Source organism: Anguilla anguilla, chromosome 17 (assembly GCF_013347855.1).
Source record: "Anguilla anguilla isolate fAngAng1 chromosome 17, fAngAng1.pri, whole genome shotgun sequence".
In the NCBI taxonomy this organism is placed as follows: domain Eukaryota; kingdom Metazoa; phylum Chordata; class Actinopteri; order Anguilliformes; family Anguillidae; genus Anguilla; species Anguilla anguilla.
The window spans coordinates 12,269,289-12,289,112 of record NC_049217.1 but is presented as its reverse complement, the minus strand read 5'-3'; the positions used below and the strand labels follow the sequence as shown (position 1 = coordinate 12,289,112).

At 43.9% G+C, this 19,824-nt stretch overlaps 2 protein-coding genes across 2 annotated transcripts; both read left to right on the top strand.

Moving 5' to 3' along the window:
* Nucleotides 1-4,553: 4,553 nt before the first annotated feature.
* On the top strand, nucleotides 4,554-9,338 carry LOC118217166 (glucose-induced degradation protein 4 homolog). Its single transcript, XM_035398988.1, has 6 exons — nucleotides 4,554-4,919; nucleotides 5,480-5,539; nucleotides 6,364-6,471; nucleotides 6,926-7,027; nucleotides 7,376-7,506; nucleotides 7,675-9,338. The coding sequence occupies exons 1-6, from the start codon at nucleotides 4,734-4,736 to the stop codon at nucleotides 7,736-7,738; spliced, it is 651 nt and encodes a 216-aa protein (XP_035254879.1). The 5' UTR covers nucleotides 4,554-4,733; the 3' UTR covers nucleotides 7,739-9,338.
* A 4,536-nt stretch (nucleotides 9,339-13,874) lies between these two features.
* noxo1a (NADPH oxidase organizer 1a) lies at nucleotides 13,875-19,273 on the top strand. Its single transcript, XM_035398987.1, has 9 exons — nucleotides 13,875-13,891; nucleotides 14,236-14,371; nucleotides 14,680-14,760; nucleotides 15,157-15,229; nucleotides 15,330-15,507; nucleotides 15,820-16,013; nucleotides 16,426-16,542; nucleotides 16,711-16,828; nucleotides 17,033-19,273. The coding sequence occupies exons 2-9, from the start codon at nucleotides 14,306-14,308 to the stop codon at nucleotides 17,772-17,774; spliced, it is 1,569 nt and encodes a 522-aa protein (XP_035254878.1). The 5' UTR covers nucleotides 13,875-13,891; nucleotides 14,236-14,305; the 3' UTR covers nucleotides 17,775-19,273.
* Nucleotides 19,274-19,824: the final 551 nt, after the last annotated feature.

The following is a 19,824-nucleotide window of genomic DNA, read 5'->3' as shown; positions in this document are numbered from 1 at the left end:
ATCAAGAATAAATAATGTCCGGGTTGCACCAAACTGTGTGCAGCTGATTCTTACATAAGACAGCTTAGTCTTTACAGACTAACAATTTAAATTTTACAATGTACTATTTTTTCATTTGGCAAATGCTTTTAGCTAAAGTGCATTGTAAGCGAACAATGCTAGAGACAGAGATGAGAAAAGTTACTTTGAAATGAAAAGACAAATTACTTCACAGCTCTTCTTAAGTAAACTTAACCTTTTTGTTGTAGAATTTCTGGACTTTTAAATAAAATGTTCTGCACTGGATTCAACAGAAAATTCCACTGATTTGCACAGGTTCAGAAACAAATTTAGTCCAGGCTTACTTCCGGGAGCTTATGGCTTCAGTTGGACTTATGTATTCATCACAAACACATTGGACTAAGAACAAATGTGGAGAGAATCCTTTCACTTCATGCTGTTTATATCACTTTTGAGTTTGCCTGACAAAGCTGATTTTTTAACAATGAAGACAAAGAGAGAGAAGGGGACTTTTTAAAAAAATCTTTGTATTATTTAAATACTTCTCTGACCCAACAATTGGTCTGTACTGCAGGCTATATGGCAATATATTGAAAGAAACTATAAAACCAGGATCAGAAAGGGTATTGTGTCAGCAAATATATTATTTTTGATGCCTTTGTATTTTTCAATATATTGAAAAAACGTTGTATTGTGTCAGCAAATATATTATTTTTGATGCCTTTGTATTTTTCAATATATTGAAAAAACGTTGTATTGTGTCAGCAAATATATTATTTTTGATGCCTTTGTATTTTGCAATATATTGAAAAAACGTTGCTGGGAAATATATTAGTTGTTGCACTTTTAAAAATAAAAATCCAAGCATCTTTAATATATTGCAGTATATTTCATTTCCGTAAGCAGAGAGCATAAGCAGACATGTGAGGCAAATGTGATTGCATCAGACAAGCCCATGGTGACATCAGACACCTCTGAGGTTACACCAAAAATGGCGGCAACTGGGGGTCAGGGACAATTAGTTAACTGTCATGCACATTAGAAAAAAGCAGGAGGGACTCCGTTCTTTGAAACTGGGAATCACACTCTGGAGTCTGGCAGAAGCAGCTGACATCTTACAGAGGTACATGGTGTGCAGAGCAGGTTGAAAATACCCCTGTAAAATGAAGTAAAAACAGGTGACAGGCGATCTCTGTTGTGGTCCATTGACAGTAATTGCTACACAATCCCTTGCATTCCCTAAACATTTTGATTTCCTTTTGAGGTAATTGCTGAAATAGACAATTTGCTGGTAAAATAAATGTAAATCTAAATAAATAACTGGGGGTAGAGCAAGAGAGAGTATCATGGCAGTATGAATGCATGTAATTCACAGGCTTCAGTAGATTATGTAATAGAATAATGGTGGATGAACCTGCAGGCTAGGTTAATGAAACATATTGCTGTGAAGTTGTGTTATATTATTGCGTATCTACATAAACAGTGTGGCTTGCTTTCCCCAATTCTTGCTACACATATGGTGCCATCCATTTGGGGGTGGGGGGGGGGGGGGGGGGCGCATACAAGGTGGCGTTCATGATCGCTGGAAACCTCCCCCCCATGATTGCTACTCCTTCCGGATCCAGGATCACAACCGTCACCCATCCAAAATAAAGGAAGGAAGACAGGCTTCAGCTGTCCCTGATTGGGGGTTCAAATTTCAGTCATGACACACCAAAATGCCAGGGCCTACGGCCTCGAGGCTCTGTGCTAACACGGCGGGTAATGCACCTGCTGTAGACTGGAACAGCATCCAGGGAGTGATCATATGCATCAGCAGCTTCAAGGGATGTCAGAATAGAAATTACCTCTCACCTGTGACCTCATCAGCTTCCCAGGGAGGGAGACAACTAAGTTATTTTCCCCTTTCCAAAAAATCATCCAGCTTTGCCCTACAACCCACCTCTGCCCCCACCCCCCACATATTCCTTCTCTACCCCACCTAACCTCAGAGTGTGAATGGAGCTATTGTGCTCAGTGGTGATAGAAGCACATGAATTAGATGGTGAGTACCTCGTTCTGAGGGAATTAAGTGGTATTAATCACCCCCACCAAGTTGGCTACATCAAGTACCCTTTACCCTTGCCCCCCCCCCCCCCCCAAAAAAAAGTGGGGTGTTCTGAACCCTCTCTCTGCTGAAGAGGTGTGCGGAGAAAACGGTCCTGGTAAGTGTTCTGGGAATGAGGAGGGGCTCTGTTTAGGACAGAAGTACCCCTTTTACTGGTCTGTGAATACTGCTCCGCACAACCCATCATCAATTCAAGGGACAATGGCACTCTCTCACAAGAATGCACTCCTGCTTCGCACTGTAAACTACAAGAATAAAACACTGAAAACCAGGCAGCAGATCTCTGGTCTTGATTTTGTGACATGTATTGAACACCCCTCTTCTCTTTAAGTCCACGCATTGCCCTGTGCTCTCTTTTCTACACAGAGAGATACAGAGTGGAAGTTAAAACAAAGCTCTAGCCAGGCTGCCTGGCGGGCTCTACGCCTGAATGTATGTTCTCTACATTCAGTATTCAGTGCAGTCCAAAGTCACTTCTTAGTGTAGTCAGTCACAGCTGGGTGTACTCGCAACCTTACTATAAGAGTAACCGCTGAGTGATTGAAAAGTAATGTTGTGTGTGTGTGTGTGTGTGTGTGTGTGTGTGCTGTTGTGAGTGTGTGTGAGAGAGAGAGAGAGAGAGAGAGAGAGAGACCATGCACATTCATTGTGTGAGTAAGCCAGTATCCTATGAACAGGAGAAGCAGAGATGTGTATTTAAACTTGCCCTGAACCTGTATTTCATGATTAATCAGCTGGTGGATTGTATTAAGGAGCCCCCTTCAGCAGCTGATCTCCTCCCACATAAGAGTGTCTAATCTGGCAACTTTACCCCTGTGTGCTTGCCATTCATGCACAACAATCAAGAATCAGGATGGTAATCAAAGACAGGTAAATCACCTGCCCCCTCTTTATGCACCTTACTGGCTGTCAGCAGTGCACGCGTATATGTGTGCTTTTGTGTCTGCGCGTGTGTGTGTGTGTGTGTGTTTCTGTGTGCATGTGTGTGTTTGTATGTGTGTGTGTGAGAGGCAGGGGGGTGGAGATGTGAAACCAAACCCAGTCCTTAAAATACTAAGCCCAATAGAGCATATCATGGTAGAACAGAACACCAGGGAATGATTAAGGCACAATAACCTCCCTCTCAATTTGTTGGGGGTAATTTGCGAAGAGTCAAGGGAGGGGGCAGGATGGGTGGGGAAGGGGGGGATTGTATAAGATGATTAACCTGTTATTGAAATGCATCTTTGTCCTCATTGCATTCTGTTGGGAGGACAAGAGCATTTTGAAAAATAAGTCACATGTCACGTGTTCCTCAATGAATCCATGTGCCGGTAGACCAGAAGAATGAAGAACGATCCACTGCTAACAGTGTTGCTTCTGCCTGGCCTATTAGTATTTGTGCCTGTCTGGGTGGGATTGAGCAGAAGTAAATACTGCACCACAGTTTCAGAGCATGAATTCAAGCCATTATTTGACTCACCCGTAGACCGGACTCACCACACGTTTAATGGTTAGCGGGGCAGCAGAAAGCAGTCAGGTCTCACAGCGCCCTCCACTGGTTGTTAATTGTATGGCCCATACTATCCACAGTATCCCTAGATTTCTTCTTTTTGGCTGGACCGCAACAGCGGGGCCAGCCCTACAAATGTGAATGTCTGTGAATGACTGACTGACTGAGTGATGAAGTTACACCATTGGTCGGCCGAGTTATGAAGTTACACCAATGGTCGGCCGGGTCACGGGTGTTAGGTCCAGCCATATAGTAGGTTTTAACCTGGTTTTTTTTAACCACAGCAAACTGGTGGGCAGTGAGTACTCTCGATCATTCATCATCCAGGTTGGTGCTACACATTGGTGGCTGAGCTGAGTTTGTTCACCTTTATTGCTTTGAGATCATGCAAAGCTCTATATTATTATTATTATGATTATTATTATTGGACAGTTTACATTTGACAACTATTTTCTCATCAGTTAATCGTAGTGAAAGGTTATTATTAGATATATAACATGTAAGAAAGGAGATTTAGGCTCCCCTCCTCCTCCCCCACAGGAGTATCTTAATCTAAAAGGAAAAAGGAAATATTTACTAATATATACTTCCGTGCAAATTTTTACCACATTTTGTCAGTTCATAAAGTGTTTTTTTTCATAATTGTGATTTCCCTTGAACTGTTTGAGTGTGTTATTGATATATAATTAACTGCAGAACCTTTACAAAATTGGTTATGCCAATAAAGAACTACAATTTATTAAAAATTAAAGCTGACAACTGGCGAGATCATTATACTGGATAAATGAGGGAACGTCACAGAACTGTTCTGTGGGGGGTCCATACAACAGGCACATAAGCCATTTACGACATACAAGTCCCAGTAAACCTTTCGGGAGATAGACCAATAAACTGTCAGTTTAATTCATGTGAAAAGTAATCGTCCAATCAGAGAAGACAATGGTGCTGGGTGACATCGTCGATGTCCCTTAATATTAGTTTCAGGGGCCTGAACACAGTCGTGAGCAGCCCGGGGAGGATTAGTGAGCTACCAAGCCACCTCGGGAGCGCTCCCCGTTTCCCCTCCCCTTTTTTTTATTCCCTTTGGGGTGCGTTTCGTTTGCGGTCGGGCAACCGCCGTGCGGAGCGGTAAACATGCCGGTGCGTACTGAGCGCTGCTGTAACTCCACGGCCTACATGTCCTCGGCCTCTCTTGTCCCGCCTCCGCCGATAAACACCGAGCAGCCGGGCGTTGCGACCTCACTCTTGTACAGTGGTTCTCAGTTTCGAGGGCACCAGAAGAGCAAAGGGAACTCTTACGACGTTGAAGTGGTTCTGCAGGTTAGTCTGAACGCGCTTAGAAAAAACGCAATGTAAAACTCAGTTTGTCAACTAACTCACTGTCAGGTTAACACAACCTAAGACGCAGACTTGATGTTTGTTGACAGGTCTCCGTTTAGCACAAACATTCAGTGTGGTTAGATTTCCTCAAATTGATCTCTGTGAGTTTACATGCCCGAAACAAACGTATAATAAAGCAGTCGTTTGGGGGTCCATGTCATTCTTACGAATGTGGATATGTATTTGATTATAAGCGGAATCTGTGTCGACATCGAGCTAGCTCATTTTAACTGGCTAGCACAGGCGCATTTGCCAGGCTTTCGGTGTATTTATACTTTTACGATGGCTTACAACGACTGATTCCAGCAAAACATGACGCAGCTGGCAGCAGGTTAATATATAGGTAGCTAGTTGGTTAGCTAGCCAGCTAAAGCTAGATTTGCAGCTTCGTAAATAAGTTTAATGACTACAATTCCCATGTGTCGCAGTTGGTGAAGTTTACTTGAAACTGTCATTTTGATTTCCTTGTTGACTAGCAATTTCTTTTTCTTCTCTTGCAGCACGTGACAATGGAGGATTCGTATCTCTGCGGTTACCTGAAGATTAAAGGGCTAACGGAGGTGAGACAAACCATATTTTTATGGTAATAGTAAATGCCCTCCATGCCTGTCTGCATCTAGGCCAATCACCGGGGTACTGCCTAACCACTTTCGTGTTCAAATGGCCGGTCAATCAATCGGCCAGTTGGTCTCAAATTTTATATAGCGCCATTACCAAACATCACTTCTCAATGAACATTCTGTCAAGCAAAGGAAAATGTTGGAAATAAATAAAACTGCACTTGAACCCATTTGGGAAAAATGATTCCCTTAATCAATCTGATCTGTTGGAAAATGACGGTATGCAGCAGGGGCATTGTTCTGGAACCTGGAGGGTCGTCTATGCGCTGGTTTTTGGCCCAACCAGTACCCTTGGTTTTAGTTTTCTGACAGCTCTATAAACTGCCGGGTCACTCCTTTACTTGAGCACAGTGAAATCTTTAGGGTGCACTTGCAGTCTGCGGCCGTGGCCAGGTGCTTATACAAATGTCGGGTAAATATGTGATTGAGCTCGTTAAATAATTATGAGCAGAAGTTGGAGCAAAATCCTGAAACGGATCGGCCTGTGTCGTGTGGCCCTTTTTGTACACCCCTGGGTCTCTGCCACAAATGGCTCAATAAATAAAGACATATTTGAGAAAAGCAGCTTTAAGGGTGAGTGTGCAACTCAGGGCCTGAAATGGCCAGCTCTGTCTGACATTTATCTATTTTAATTCAGCCTTATTTACAAACAGATTGTCACATACAGGTATTGTCAGTGGACATTTCCCAGAGAAAATCAAAAGACCCTGTTTTCAAAGGCCGGCTTCCTGTCCGTCATTTCTCTGAACGTTGTCGCCCTGCAGGAGTACCCAACTCTGACCACGTTCTTCGCCGGCGAGATCATCAGCGAGAAGCGGCCTTTCCTGACCAGGAAATGGGACGCGGACGAAGACGTGGACCGTAAACACTGGGTAGGAGTGGCAAAAACAAACCGCAAAGCTGTGAATATCTCACCTTAAAGATCCGCTTAAAATGCACACAGTTTACCTTTTAGTTGGAGTCTTAATATTTATGCCTGTTAGGAGCTCAGAAGTGACTTGCACATTTTCTGAAAAATAAAGGGGGAAGTGTGTAGTTTGAGATACTGATTACTGGTCTGGTCGTTGGCCATTCAAAGGCTGAAGCATCTGGGATGGCCAACCAGTCACCTTCCCTGTGTTTGGGTTTGGCTTACAGAGGCAACCCAAAATGCAGTTTTAAATATGTTCTTTCCCTCAACGATAGCATATTTATTTATTATTTAAAGTTCTTCTCTTGTGATGATGAATTGATTTCTCCAGACAGTGACTTCATCTGATTGGTTTCCTATCTCCTCTGGTGGTTACTCTGTCAATTATTTCCTGTTTAACTGTTTCCTCTTTGCAGGGCAAGTTTCAGGCTTTTTATCAGTATGCAAAAACTTTCAACTCTGACGACTTTGATTACGAGGAGCTGAAAAACAGTGACTACGTCTTCATGAGGTGGAAGGTCAGTTTTTCACTGGTGCTGTACTCAATGAATGTCTGCACACTGAAAAGGGCAGGCAAGGAGATGTCAATTTGCAATGCAATGATTTTTTAAACATTAATTTATCATTTAGTCTTCATCTGCGTTTCACGCCTCTTGCCACAAGATGGTGCTCAAAACCTTGTATCGTTCTGTTCTGGTCAAGAACAATTACTCAGTGGCTGTTTTACTGTTACCGTATTAGTTATATCTGATACTACATTAATAATAGAAAACTACTGTCCTTATTACTAGCTATCAAGCTAACACTGTATGTTTCTCTGCCTCTCTCTCCCTTTCTCTCCCTCCCTCTCTCCTCTGGCCACACAGGAGCAGTTTTTAGTCCCCGATCACACCATCAAAGACATCAGCGGGGCTTCATTTGCCGGCTTCTACTACATCTGCTTCCAGAGATCCACAGCTACCATAGAGGGCTACTATTACCATAGAAGTTCAGAATGGTAACTATAGCAACCTAGCTATACTCCTACTCATAAATTCAGAATATTCAGGACTTCTACCATATGCTTACATAGAAGTTCAGTGTGGTAAATACAGCCGTTGTCAATAATAATTATGAACAGTATAGTCTATGGTGGTTGTCAGTGACTCTCTCTGTATCCCCACAGGTACCAGTCCCTGAACCTCACCCATGTCCCAGAACACAGCGTCCCCATCTACGAGTTTCGGTGACCCCTGCCCTCCCACAGCGCTGGGAGAGAAGGGGACATTTGGCACCTTTCTGAAGACAATGTTTAAAGAAAAAATTAATGAAGATTGTCAGCCACGCCCTGCATGTACCCGCCCCCAGACGGGCAGACGGACGGGTTGAACAGGAGCGGAGCGCTCTGTGAGGGCTGCCGCCAGCAGGTGGCGCTGTGGCGTGGGTGGCATTAAAAGGGGAGGGGAGAACTGGCGCTTGTCCTCCTCCTCCTCCTCCTCCCTCTGGTTTTGGTGTCTGGGTTTCAGCAGCTTCTGTCCTTGCCCTGAGCTGCCTCTGCCTTTTATTTTACACTGCAGTGGCCCCCTTCCCCCCTTTCCTCAGTCACTTTATACACCCCCCCCACCCCCAGAATGAAAGATGGAAGCCCAGTCCTGGGTGTTCCTGCAGGAGGAGACAGTCAGGGGTGGGGGGGGGGGAGAGTCTGTTTTTTATTAAAAGCTTTTTATCGACAAGACAGGAGGATTAGCCCTGGCCGCTGTGACGTTAATGGACCAGCAGGGTGAGTTCATTGTATCGGAGCTGCAGCAACTTTTGTGAATAAATGTGTACGGGCAATTCACCCCCCTCCGCCCCCCCCCCCCCCAAACTACCCATGTGGGAGCTGGATGGGTGGGCAGGTCTGAAGTCAGAGTATTTTTTGGATCCGTGGATACAGTGGATTTCGTCTGTGAAAGAGTGAAACCTTTTTAAAAACTCATTTCCTGCTCAGCTCACCTCTATGCAACCGGAAAAGGATTGCCCAGCGAGAAACCAGGCCGCGGTGTCATCAGGAATGCAGTTTCGAACTTTCACCATAACACGAGCAGCAACCAACAGAGTATTTTATCAAATGAGTGTGTGTGTGTGCGTGTGTGTGTGTGATATATGCAGATATGGATAATTATAAAGATACGAGAAAGTTGAGTTTACATATAAACATATATTAATGCATCATTTGCCAGGCTGTGGATGTGAATGCTACCTTGGAGAGTTCTGTAGTTGTGTGTGTGTGTGTGTGTGTTTTTTTAAACATGACTGCCTTCTACAGTGCTTTCTTGATATTGGCGCGGGTGAGGGTGGGTTGTGGTGCCAGCCGCACGCACAGGAAGACAACCGAACGCTGGCGCGGACTGCGAAGAGTCTGTGCTAAACTGCGCTGTCGCGAAAACCTGTAACGGAACCTGGCGTGCTGCGGTTTCCACGGTGAAGTGGTTTTTACGGTCTCCTGGAACGAGACGGTGTGGAGAAAGTGTCCGCAGTGGCCACATGCTTCTAATGACCCCAGCTCACACAGTGGCTGTCATTTACACGCCGGGCTTTAAGCAACTTTTTTTTGTTGGTCTTAAACAGTATTTGAAGGAAACTTGCGGTTTTCCGAAAAAGTATTGTCAAAAATGGGGATGAGAGTTTTATTTTATGGGATGAACGAGAGAACAAAACGAAAAGCATCCTTTCCAGCTTTAGTTGAACCTTCTGCCTTAAAAAGAAATAACTAATATGTTGTACAAAGTACAATTTTATGGATAATGAGATTAAACGACCATTCTCTTAAAAAAAAAAGATGAATAAAAATGCTACTGGCTCAAGATATTAATTTCATTTGCTTGTATGTTTGTGCATCATAAGAAGGTGCACAACGAAGTCGCGCGACACTGCCCTCTAATGGAGAAAAGTGGGATCTCTGGTGAAAAGGCTGGACACTACCATGCACTGCATATGTCTGTAGGAGAGCTTTCCCTGAGGGCTTTTTTTTTTTTTAGTGAGTGAAATTTACATTTAATCGTTTATTTTGTGGGTCCTGTTTGTCTAGCGTTTTCATATGCAGTTTTTCATTTAATGCCATCTACTCTAGGACGGCCAGTACTGAGGCTGTCTCGATCTGTTTTAAGTTCAGTGCATTCATTGCAGTGTGCAAGGCAGTCTTTGATCATGATGGGTCTTCCATGCTCTGTTTAGGAGCACGGAAGATCCATGTCTGCGCAGAACGTCCACTACAGCTGCCGTTAACTTGAGTTGCTGAAAAAGCTGTGTCAATGGGAAGGGTAAATATAAAACATCCTTAACAAGGACACCTACTAAACAACACACTGATACTCTTATAATGTAAATTGTGTCCCCACACACTACACTCCACCATTATTTGGTGCTATTGGATGTACCAATGGCCAGAAACAGGCAGTAATTTGAGGGAGCACAAAGTGGTTGGTTCAGAAACCAGCACTCTAAGTTCTTAAGGTAATGTTCAGCAGAAGCATATATACTATTTACTATATATACGGTGAGCTCCATGATGTTTGGGACAAAGCCATTTTTTTTCTTTGGCTCTGTACAAATTTAGATTAGCAATCAAACAATTCACATGTGGTAAAAGTGTGCATTCTCATCTTTTATTTAAGGATATTTTTATACATTTTTTCACCCTGCAGAAGTGACTAAAGTTTTTACATGCAGCCTCCATTTCAGGACACATAACGTGTGGGACAAATGGCTTCGCAGGTGTTTTGATTAGCAAGGTGTGTTCAATTGCTTCCTTAATTTAATGCAGGCATAAGACAGCTCAGTATCTAGTCTTGATTCTAGGCTTTTGATTGCCTTTTGAGTTTGTTATTAGTGTTTGTCAACATGAGGTCCAGAGTTATGCCAGTAAAAGTCAAAGAAGCTATTATGAGGCTGGGGAATAAGAAGAAACAGTCAGAGGCAAAGGCCAAATCATGGGCTTACCAAAATCAACTATTTGAAACATCCACTGGAGAAAAGACCACAGAAGAAAGACCACTGGTGAGCTTAGTAATCGCAAAGGGCCTGGTAGGCCAAAGAAGACCTCTACAGTTGACCAAAGAATTATCTGCTCGACAGATCAGAAACACCATTCAGGAGGCAGACGTGGATGTGTCAGTGACTACTGTCTGCAGAAGACTTCACAAACAGAATTATCGAGGCGACACTGCACAATGCAAACCACTAGTTGCCTGCAAAAATAGGTTTGACAGGTTACTGTTTTCTAAGAAGTACCTAAAAGAGCCTGCATAGTCCTGAAACAGGATCTTGTGGACAGATAGGACCAAGATGCACTTCAGAGTGATGGGAAAAACAAAGTGTGGAGGCCAATTTATGCTAATTTATGACAAGCACTGGCCTATTTCGAAGCTGACAGTGACATTTTTTAAGTGACCTTATGTTGTTGAAAGCAGGGCTAAGCACCATGATTTTATCAAAAGATTCATCAGTTTAGTCTCTTTCTAACTAGACCACGCATGAATATGTTAGATGGGAATTCAGTATGCCTCTAAAAAGCATGGACGTTTACTTCTGCTTCTAACAACAGAGGTGATATTCATAGACACGTAAATCTGGCCAGCTGTAATCTCCACTTTCAGGCAAAATATTTTTCATGTAACAAAACCCAATCGCACCATGTTGGGTTTTCGCTTGAAGGTGGAACTGCTTCTAAAAATGCAGATTTCCACTGTCAGGGCTCAACAAGCATTATATATAGACATAAAGATTTTCAATCAGTGATTTTAATTAAATGTCACAGATTGCATTCAAACGTAAAATTAAAAGGAACACGATCTGTATAGCCACACTGGGCGTCTGGCCCCATAAATAGCTTTGTCTTCTGGTGTCTCTTCTGAGACAAACTGCAGGAGATGGGACTTTTGATAGCATGCCTAGATGAAGGTTTCAGCGTGACTTTTAATTGCCCCAAGGGCATTTCCTTTGATGTTTGTGGAGGGGAGAACAGGCAGCATTCTTAGAAACAATATAATATTGTATCCAATTCACTGTAACTCTCTCTAAGGCCATACTCTCTACACTTGATATCTGACAGTGCGGACTGTCAGCTTTACTTTGAATCTATTTACAGCCTTAGCAGCTGAAACGTGCATGAATGACAGGCCTTTTTATTCGTAGTTCCCCCATTTTAGGAGACCAAAAGTAATTGGAAGTATTAACAATCTTAGTCATAAAAACAACAAAATAGTGTTGCCATCCAAATACTTAGCACTGTGTATACGTGTGTGTTTTAAAAAAAAAAGTTTTCCAGGAAGCAGAAGAATGGAAACAATGCAAACCGTACAACAAAGCTTTTACTGTGAAATCCTGCTGGGCAGGACCGCCTTTCTTCCTCCATCTTCACAGTTCTGAATATAGCAGATGCCTTTGTGACCTAGTTATGGCAGTACAAGCTGCAATGCAAGTTCCATTTACGCTTAGGCACGTAGGCAGATATGACGATTCCAGGCTGATTACCAAGGAAGTGTGTTCATCAGGGCTAACGGAAAAGGGCTCAATCGCTGACATCTGTCCATAACAATAAGTAATCGATATCTGTCCAAATATGTGAATATGCATTGTGTGTGCGGGTGAGAAAACGAGGGAAGGGAAGCTGAAGTGCTTCATTTGTGTGTTATCTGTACACGGAAACAATGTTTTCCAGGCGTTTGCACAAAGAGATGGTGGAGATTAAATGAAATCCTGAGCAATGAGCGTACCCATTTCTTAACGAGGTGTGCGTTTTCCTCTCTTGATTGCACATCTTATCTTTAACAAAATAAGAGAGCAAAAAAAGTACTCAGCGTTCTGGTATTCTCATACTGTAATCTGTTTCACAATTCTAAGTTTACCCTGGCAAAGTGGCAGACCAAGGGCTCGGAACTAACCGTGACCCCAGGTGGGATCAATCAAACCAAACCTTGTTTGACCGGCTGCCATTGGCTCAGGGTACCTACCATATCGGCATCAGTACTGTCAGCCAATACAACGGGACAGCGCCTTCAGACAAGGACAGTGTGACAAAAGGTTAATCTCACTGTCACCTTTTCCTGGCTGACCGTAAACAACGGGTAACTTTATCTCAATTTCCTCATGAGACTCCATAAACTGATATCGTAACCCTAAGCATAAAACAGGTTGATGTAGAAATCAAAAAACATTTTTCCAATATTGTAATGTATTGCTTCAGTTGTCACACAGGTCAATAAAAAAGTCAGTAACAGAGTCGCGTTTCCCTTTTTATTTTGCGAATTTTCACATTTTACCGGCCTGTGAACAGAGACCACGATGTAAACCAGGAGGAAACACAGATCACAAACGCTATCATTTTTATCCCCCACCCCCTTCACTAAAAACTGATTTTAAGTTTCCCTGTGGCAGATAGGTATTCGTATGTTAATATATTTGTTAATATATTCATTAAGCATGTTCATTCTAGGAGGTTCAACCACAGTGCCCAACCGGAGACTGATATTTACATTATAATCATTTAGTAGATGAAGAGCGACTTAAACAGGTCACGTGCTTTTTATGTAGAGCCTATTTCAATAGTAGGACATTTTCTTAAGCAATTTAGGTTAAATAGCTCACTCAATGATACTATGGCAATGCCCCACCTGTATGGAGAGATATTTATCTCAGTATTATTGAAAGATGCGCGTATCATGATCCATAAATACGAGACGAGTCTCAAATATGTTTCACTGTCCACTAAAATATCTCTCAGTTTGGGTCGTGTAAATCGTAATTTAAACGAATGTGCAATGATTTGTGCAAACGCATAGGCCTACATATTTATGAACACATATTTTTCTTTTTGCGCAAATGCCTGATACTTTGTAGGCCTATAAGAAAACCAATTTCCGCGGGTGTTTTTTTGCAATAATAAATTCGCAAATATAAAATTGGCTTGTGAAATATTAAATCTACATTTTCGGATCAAGAGACACGCGTGCATTCAGTGACGTGGTTTGTGAGTTTTCTATATTATTATTATTATTATTATTATTATTATTATTATTATTATTATTATTAATAATAATAATAATAATAATAATAATAATAATAATAATAATTATATATATATATATATTTTTTTTTTAAACTTTTCTTTCGCAGTTTGTGCGCTCCGGTCCACACCCTGCAACCAGAGATATTCTAGTAGGCTTGTATCTCTCTCTATGGGCTTTGTTGCAACCCTGTAGCTACAAGGTGCTTTACCATGTAAGTAATGGAATGTGGTGGAAAAAAAGGGGTAGGACCCAAAAAGTTAGCAATCCGATCACGATCTCCGAACTGCTATTAATGGAATCTTTCTATCAACAGACACTTTTCATATCTTCTCCTGAGGCACGAGCCCCATTGAGGTATGTCTGGCTGTGATACACAACTGTAAGCTGATTGCGTTTAGGTCAACTGCCGCGTGTTAAGGATGCAGTGTAAGAATAGGCAGGAATTAGCAGCAAGATCTTAGCATTCCATCTTAAAAGCCATTCCCCAATATCAAAATTGAATCATGCTTATTGGTTCACCTGGGGAAAGGAAATTCATGGTTTACAAAGGTGAGATTACGCAATATTGTACTTGCCGCCGGAGACAAAAACTTGAGAAACACGTAACTAGTTGTACAGTAATTCGTGTGTATTCAGCCCCGCCCATATACGGATGATATATAACCTGCTGTTGTCTGTCTTTGGTGCATATATTGGAGACGCTACAGGGAGTCGTAGTTATACAAGCAGACAGGAGCAAAGCGGTTGTATTGCAGAACACAGAGCATCATGAGCGACCAACGATATCCAATCAATATCAGGCCCATTGGAGTGATGCACAAAATCAAGAGCAAAGTAAGGAGGACCTCTCGCGCCAGTGTCAAAATATAGCTTTTCACGTTCCTGGATAACCTTGAAAAGTTGGAGCAGTCAGTGTTGGGGTTGGGGTTGGGGGTGGGGGTGGGGGTGGGGTTGGGGCGGGGGTCTTTTAACGGCTCTTCCTACGAATGCTTTATTTGAACTAACTGTGCTTTAAAAATAGGACGTTTACAAAAAGGTAACTTTAGCTCGGCAAGGCTTATTTTGGGTAAAAACCAAGAATATTTATCTAAATGCTATGTTCAATGATTTTTATGCGTTTGTTTTTTTAAATTCATTTTTAGATGTATATGACGTCGGTGCTGTGGTCAGACGACAGTGACATTATTGTTTACAGATCGTTCCAAGACTTCAAGCAATTGCACGTAAGGCCCCGCCGGAGCGAGAGCAATAACTGACACAACACATTTTCCTCTTTTAATATAATTTTGTAAATGCATTCAATATTTGGTGTATTATACCTTTTCAGATAAAAGATGTATAGCTTACAAAAAAGTACAGTGTACACAACATTGGTAATATTGTTAAAATGTAATTAATTGCATATTTATTTACCAGATAGCCTGAAAATTACAAATCCATTGCATATGAAGTTCCAATTTAGACATGCTTCCATATATTAGTGTCTTATACCCCCAGTGTGTCAAACGTTACATGGGTCAATGGCCTTGTAATTATACCTGAAGTTTATATATGAAAGTTATGAAACTCAAACATTTGAGGTAGCGCACACACTGATTCATGCTCAATGTCTTCCACAGAAACAGTTGAAAAAAAGATTCCCAGCGGAAGGATCCTTTGGCAAATCAAAGAGAGTGATCCCCAAGTTCAAAGGTAAATTTCTGCCTCTTTTTATGCAGAAGTAGGGGGTGAGTGAAATAGCCAATCAGTGCTTGAACTGTCCTTCCCCCCTTTTTTCACGATTCGCCTACAGATGGCACAGTACAGACGACCAAAAAAGGGCCCAGCAAGTCGATGGTTCGCCTGAAGTTTTTGGAGAAGTACTTCGACCAGCTGTTGAAGTGTGACCCACAGATCACACAGAGCACCGAGCTCACCCAGTTCTTCTTACCGAAAGCCCAGGATTTGCAGCCGGAGTTTGCGAAGAACAGGTGAGCGCTAACTGCCTCCGCAAACAGCTGTTGCCTAACGAGGTACACGCCTGCGCTGAGGAATAGAATAGGAACCTTGCGCACGCAGACCAAGAAAATCGGTGTACAACTATGGTTGTTTTATTGATGACTGATACGACCAATAGGACAGTTTATCTTGAGACACTCATAGTTTTCTAATGTGTTTTAGTAGCTAGCCCTTCCACCTGATTGGGCTTTATGCACGCCAGTGCTTTATGAAAACTTTAATGTGGCTCGTGCCTGTTCGTTAACACACAAGTGTGCTTGTGCTGTGTGGTCTGTTCTCTTCAGCGTCGTGGTCATGCCGTCAGAAGACCTCCATGACGGTGGAGGCCAGGCGGGCAGTAGCAGCGGCAACGTGAGTCAGCCCTTTGTGACCGAGGTCTACCGATGCGTGGCCCCATATGAGACCAAGGACACGAAGAACCGACCCTTTAAGGTCTCCGTGGACGAGACGGTGGACGTGCTCATCAAAGACAAAGCCGGTAAGCGGCTTTTCCTTCCCATGAATCCTCTGGTCTGGGATGGCGTTCATGTGGGCCCATTTGTAGTATGGACTGTTTGAACTGATGAATGAGTCACAGGTACAGTAATTTACCGTGAATAGTCAGTAGGCAAGAGTCGTGTCCAACAGAAAACTGTTTTTGTTCAATGAGGGAACACCAACGCAATGGCTAAAAACGTTCTGCGGTTGTACATTACGGTATTATTTTTAAAACTGGAGTTGTGGAAAATGCCTTGCCTGGATGCTGCATTTATCTTGTGGAAGTTCAGGCATAACTGCAGGACCAAAGTCCTTGGAAGTGAAGGGAGCAAATAAATGAGTAAACGAAAGGATGAGGTCATCAGCAGATTCTCACAGCCCCCTCTGTCCGTATCGCTCGTTTGTCTGCGTAGGCTGGTGGCTGGTGGAGAACGACAACAAATGCATGGCCTGGTTCCCAGCGCCCTACCTGGAGAAGTGTGACGATGAGGAAAACGAGGAAGATGAGGACAGCGAGACGCCAGAGGAAGGTAAGAGACCCCCAAGCCCCTGTCGTGCACTCGCTGTACACGTGTGTAGGAAAACAACAACAATAATAATGCATTTAGTTGTCTCCTTGGGTTGGTGAGGTGGAGCAGATCGTGGAATAGGATGTGCGCTCACTGATCACTGTTTCCATTGGTCTCTTTTCTCCGTAGGCGTGCTGTACTGCGCTGTGAAGAACTTCACTTCCACCAAATCCGACGAGGCGTCGGTGAGCATCGGGGCCGTGGTGGAGGTGCTGCAGAAATCCGACAACGGCTGGTGGCTCATCCGGTACGCTCCCTTCCCTTCACTTCCCTTAGCCATGGGCGCATCTCCGAAATAAGTCCCCCGGAGAAACGCAAACCCCTTTCAACTGGGTCCATGTTGCCAGTTCGAACTTCTCATGGTACAAGGCTGACAAATGAAAATGCTCAGGTGTAAGTCAAGCTGCTTTAACCCCTGCTCTGCCTTGTGTTTGTGTTTTAATCCATGCAGGTATAAGGGAAAGGTGGGGTACGTGCCCTCCATGTACCTGCGGCCCTACACCAACCCGAAGGTGCGCTTCGCCACCATGCAGAAGGAGATGCGGAGCTCCACCCTCAACCTGGCGCAGCTGCAGGTACCCGGGGCCACCCCGGGCCACGACAGCAAGCGCCGCAGATCTCACGGCAACCTGCTGTCGCCCGGCGACCTGCCGTCGCCCGGCAACCTCCATCCCGGCGGCCGTCGCATGAGCGAGCCCATGACCGGCCTGCAGCACGCGTGGCCGTCCATGGAGGTGCTGTCGGAGCCGCAGCGACGCCCGCACCCCGCCAGGCCGATCATCAGGGTGGAGAAGCCCCGCGAGGAGGTGCAGGGGCGGCTGGGGGATCGGCAGGTCAGCCAGAGCAGCGACTGGGGCAGCGACGAGGGCAGCGACGGTGGCAGCGAAGGGAGCAGCGAGCTCAGCTTCAGCGAGGACTCGCCGGGCGTGGACATGCTCAGCGCCAGCGCGCCCGAATCGACCTGGCGCGCGCAGCGAGCCCTCACCCCGCAGCCCACCGTCACCCCCGACGACCGACTGACTCCCAGCAAGTCCGAATCGGACCTCTTCAAAGGCCCGGACGTGCCCAAGGTGCCGCCCCGCCCTCACGCCCAGGAGATTCTCACTCGCTGCACCACCATCACCCGCAAGGCGGCACAGAGCCCCACCAAGACCCGGCTGGCCCCCGGCATCGGCCTCATACAGTCCCGCTAGGCTCCGACCCCGCCCTTTTCCAAAATACTCACCACAAAAACAAACTTTCACCGGCGGTGCCAGAGTGACGGTGAAAACGATGCTGACTGGGCCTTCTGCGGTTGCGACGCTAACCATTTTAGCTAAAGCGCGCCGCGAGGGTCTGGCGGAGTTCGCAGATAGCCTTGTATTCACGCGGACATGCTATTAATGCTGTGGGGCCGAGGCCGGTGTGAGGTCGGCGTGACAACACCCGTGTGCCTGCAATGCCCCTTTCAGCACTGTGGTTAAATGCAACATGCATCGCATCAGAAGCATATACATTCATTTAAACCGATTTCTTCATAAAACTGTTCATAGGCCTGGATATATTACACAAGACAACACTTGTAATTATCTTCAGTTATTCAACTTCATTACTGTATTCCTGCTGAAATATGCAGTGTTACATAAACGAAGAAAAGATGGAATACATTAGAGGCATTTATTTCATCATATAGTTCCATGGTTTGCCAGGTTTAAATCTGAATTGTAAAAAGTTATCTGGAATCTGTTGAATTCAGTCTACTTCGTGTAAAGTAGCAGAATGTTTTCTTGTATTTAGCATATTGGTTAGGGTTTTTTTTTATTTCAACATTTTAAAATGATGACTTTTTTTTTCTTTCTCATTTTTGTACCCCAAGGTGGAGTGACAGGGAGAAATAATTGATTATACAGATTTAAACATATATATTCATTCAAAGACTTTATGCATATACTTTTTGGTATATTAAAAGGATTTTGACAGTGTTGACCCTGGAGTTGACTGTGAGGTGAATGTAAGAACTATTTAGGTTTTTCCACAGTGGAAAATGTGTATGTGCATTGTACAGATATGGGCCTTATTGGTGTGTGGAGGGACATGTTCATGGTTGTTAACATTTGTAAAATGTAGACCACAGAGTACTGTAAATAAAGAGCTATTTAATGGAATATTTATCCAGTGAAAGGTGTGTGTGTGATCTGACTTTTTAAAGTCACGAGCTACAGCTAAAGGCTGCTCTTTGTCCTAAATGAAATGTTTAACTGGTTCAATATTAAGAGTAAACCAGCTCTGGGATGTACCACCTTTGGAAAATTAGACCCAGGTAACTGGATGGAAGGAAAGACTGCAGACACAGTAGCCTTCCGACCCCCAGCTGAGTTTCAGGGAATTTACGTCAGGAACGCTAAAAACAACTCAAAACAAGGCCAATCCCAAACGCTCTTTCTCAGGAAAAGTGGTACTGTGTGATAAGTCTTGTGTGCAGGCAGTGACGACTTTACTCGATCGTGCATTGGCGCACACATCGCCTCCGTTTGAGGGTTTTCTCCCTACTAGGAGTTTTTTTTTTTACCTCATGCACTTGCTTTGGGGGTTCAGGCCTGGTGTTGGCTCTGCTTGCTCTGTGGCTCTGTCTGTTGCCTTGCTGCTCTGTAAAGCATGTTTGTGACAGTTCTCTGTAAAAAGCATTACACAAATAAAATTGAATTGAACTGAATCGCATTGTAATGACTGATCCTTTACCAGCGTAATGGTAAAGCTTTATGAAACTTTTACATCACCTCAGACGCTGTTCAGGCTTGTTTTTATTCACATTCTTCCATCCACCGGTCCATGTAGTTACAATTACTGCAGGCAAACATTTTTTATAATTTCATCATTATCACACAACATTATCACATTTTTACATGCAATCCATTTATAGAGCTGGATATTTCACAGAAGCAGCTCAGGTTAAGTGCCTGGCACAGGCAGTGCTCTTCCTCAGAACTGAACCCACAGCCCTGCAGTTGCAAGTCCAGGTCCTTGCCACTCAATGCGGACATCTGCATGCGTTATGTGATCTAGCGCATAATGAAACACGCGAGCAATGCAGACGAACTGCCATTGTTCTCCACTGTTCATCTAAACAATGACTGTGTAAGGTGGCGGTTAAACCTGGTGCGACCGCAGGGGAAAATGCTGCGTGGGATTGGCTAGGTGGTTTTCCATTTTGGGCTGTACGCATTGGGCTCTCCACACCCTTCAAGGGCAGGCCTGCACACCAGG

What these genes read in the sequence shown, in the direction of transcription:
- LOC118217166 (XM_035398988.1), top strand. Translation starts at nt 4,734, where the DNA reads ATGCCGGTGCGTACTGAGCGCTGCTGTAACTCCACGGCCTACATGTCC. An exon ending in AGATTAAAGGGCTAACGGAG is followed by an intron (nt 5,540 to 6,363) that starts GTGAGACAAACC and finishes GTCGCCCTGCAG; the next exon opens with GAGTACCCAACTCTGACCAC. An exon ending in ACGTCTTCATGAGGTGGAAG is followed by an intron (nt 7,028 to 7,375) that starts GTCAGTTTTTCA and finishes CTGGCCACACAG; the next exon opens with GAGCAGTTTTTAGTCCCCGA.
- noxo1a (XM_035398987.1), top strand. Translation starts at nt 14,306, where the DNA reads ATGAGCGACCAACGATATCCAATCAATATCAGGCCCATTGGAGTGATG. An exon ending in TGCACAAAATCAAGAGCAAA is followed by an intron (nt 14,372 to 14,679) that starts GTAAGGAGGACC and finishes ATTCATTTTTAG; the next exon opens with ATGTATATGACGTCGGTGCT. An exon ending in GCTCATCAAAGACAAAGCCG is followed by an intron (nt 16,014 to 16,425) that starts GTAAGCGGCTTT and finishes TTGTCTGCGTAG; the next exon opens with GCTGGTGGCTGGTGGAGAAC.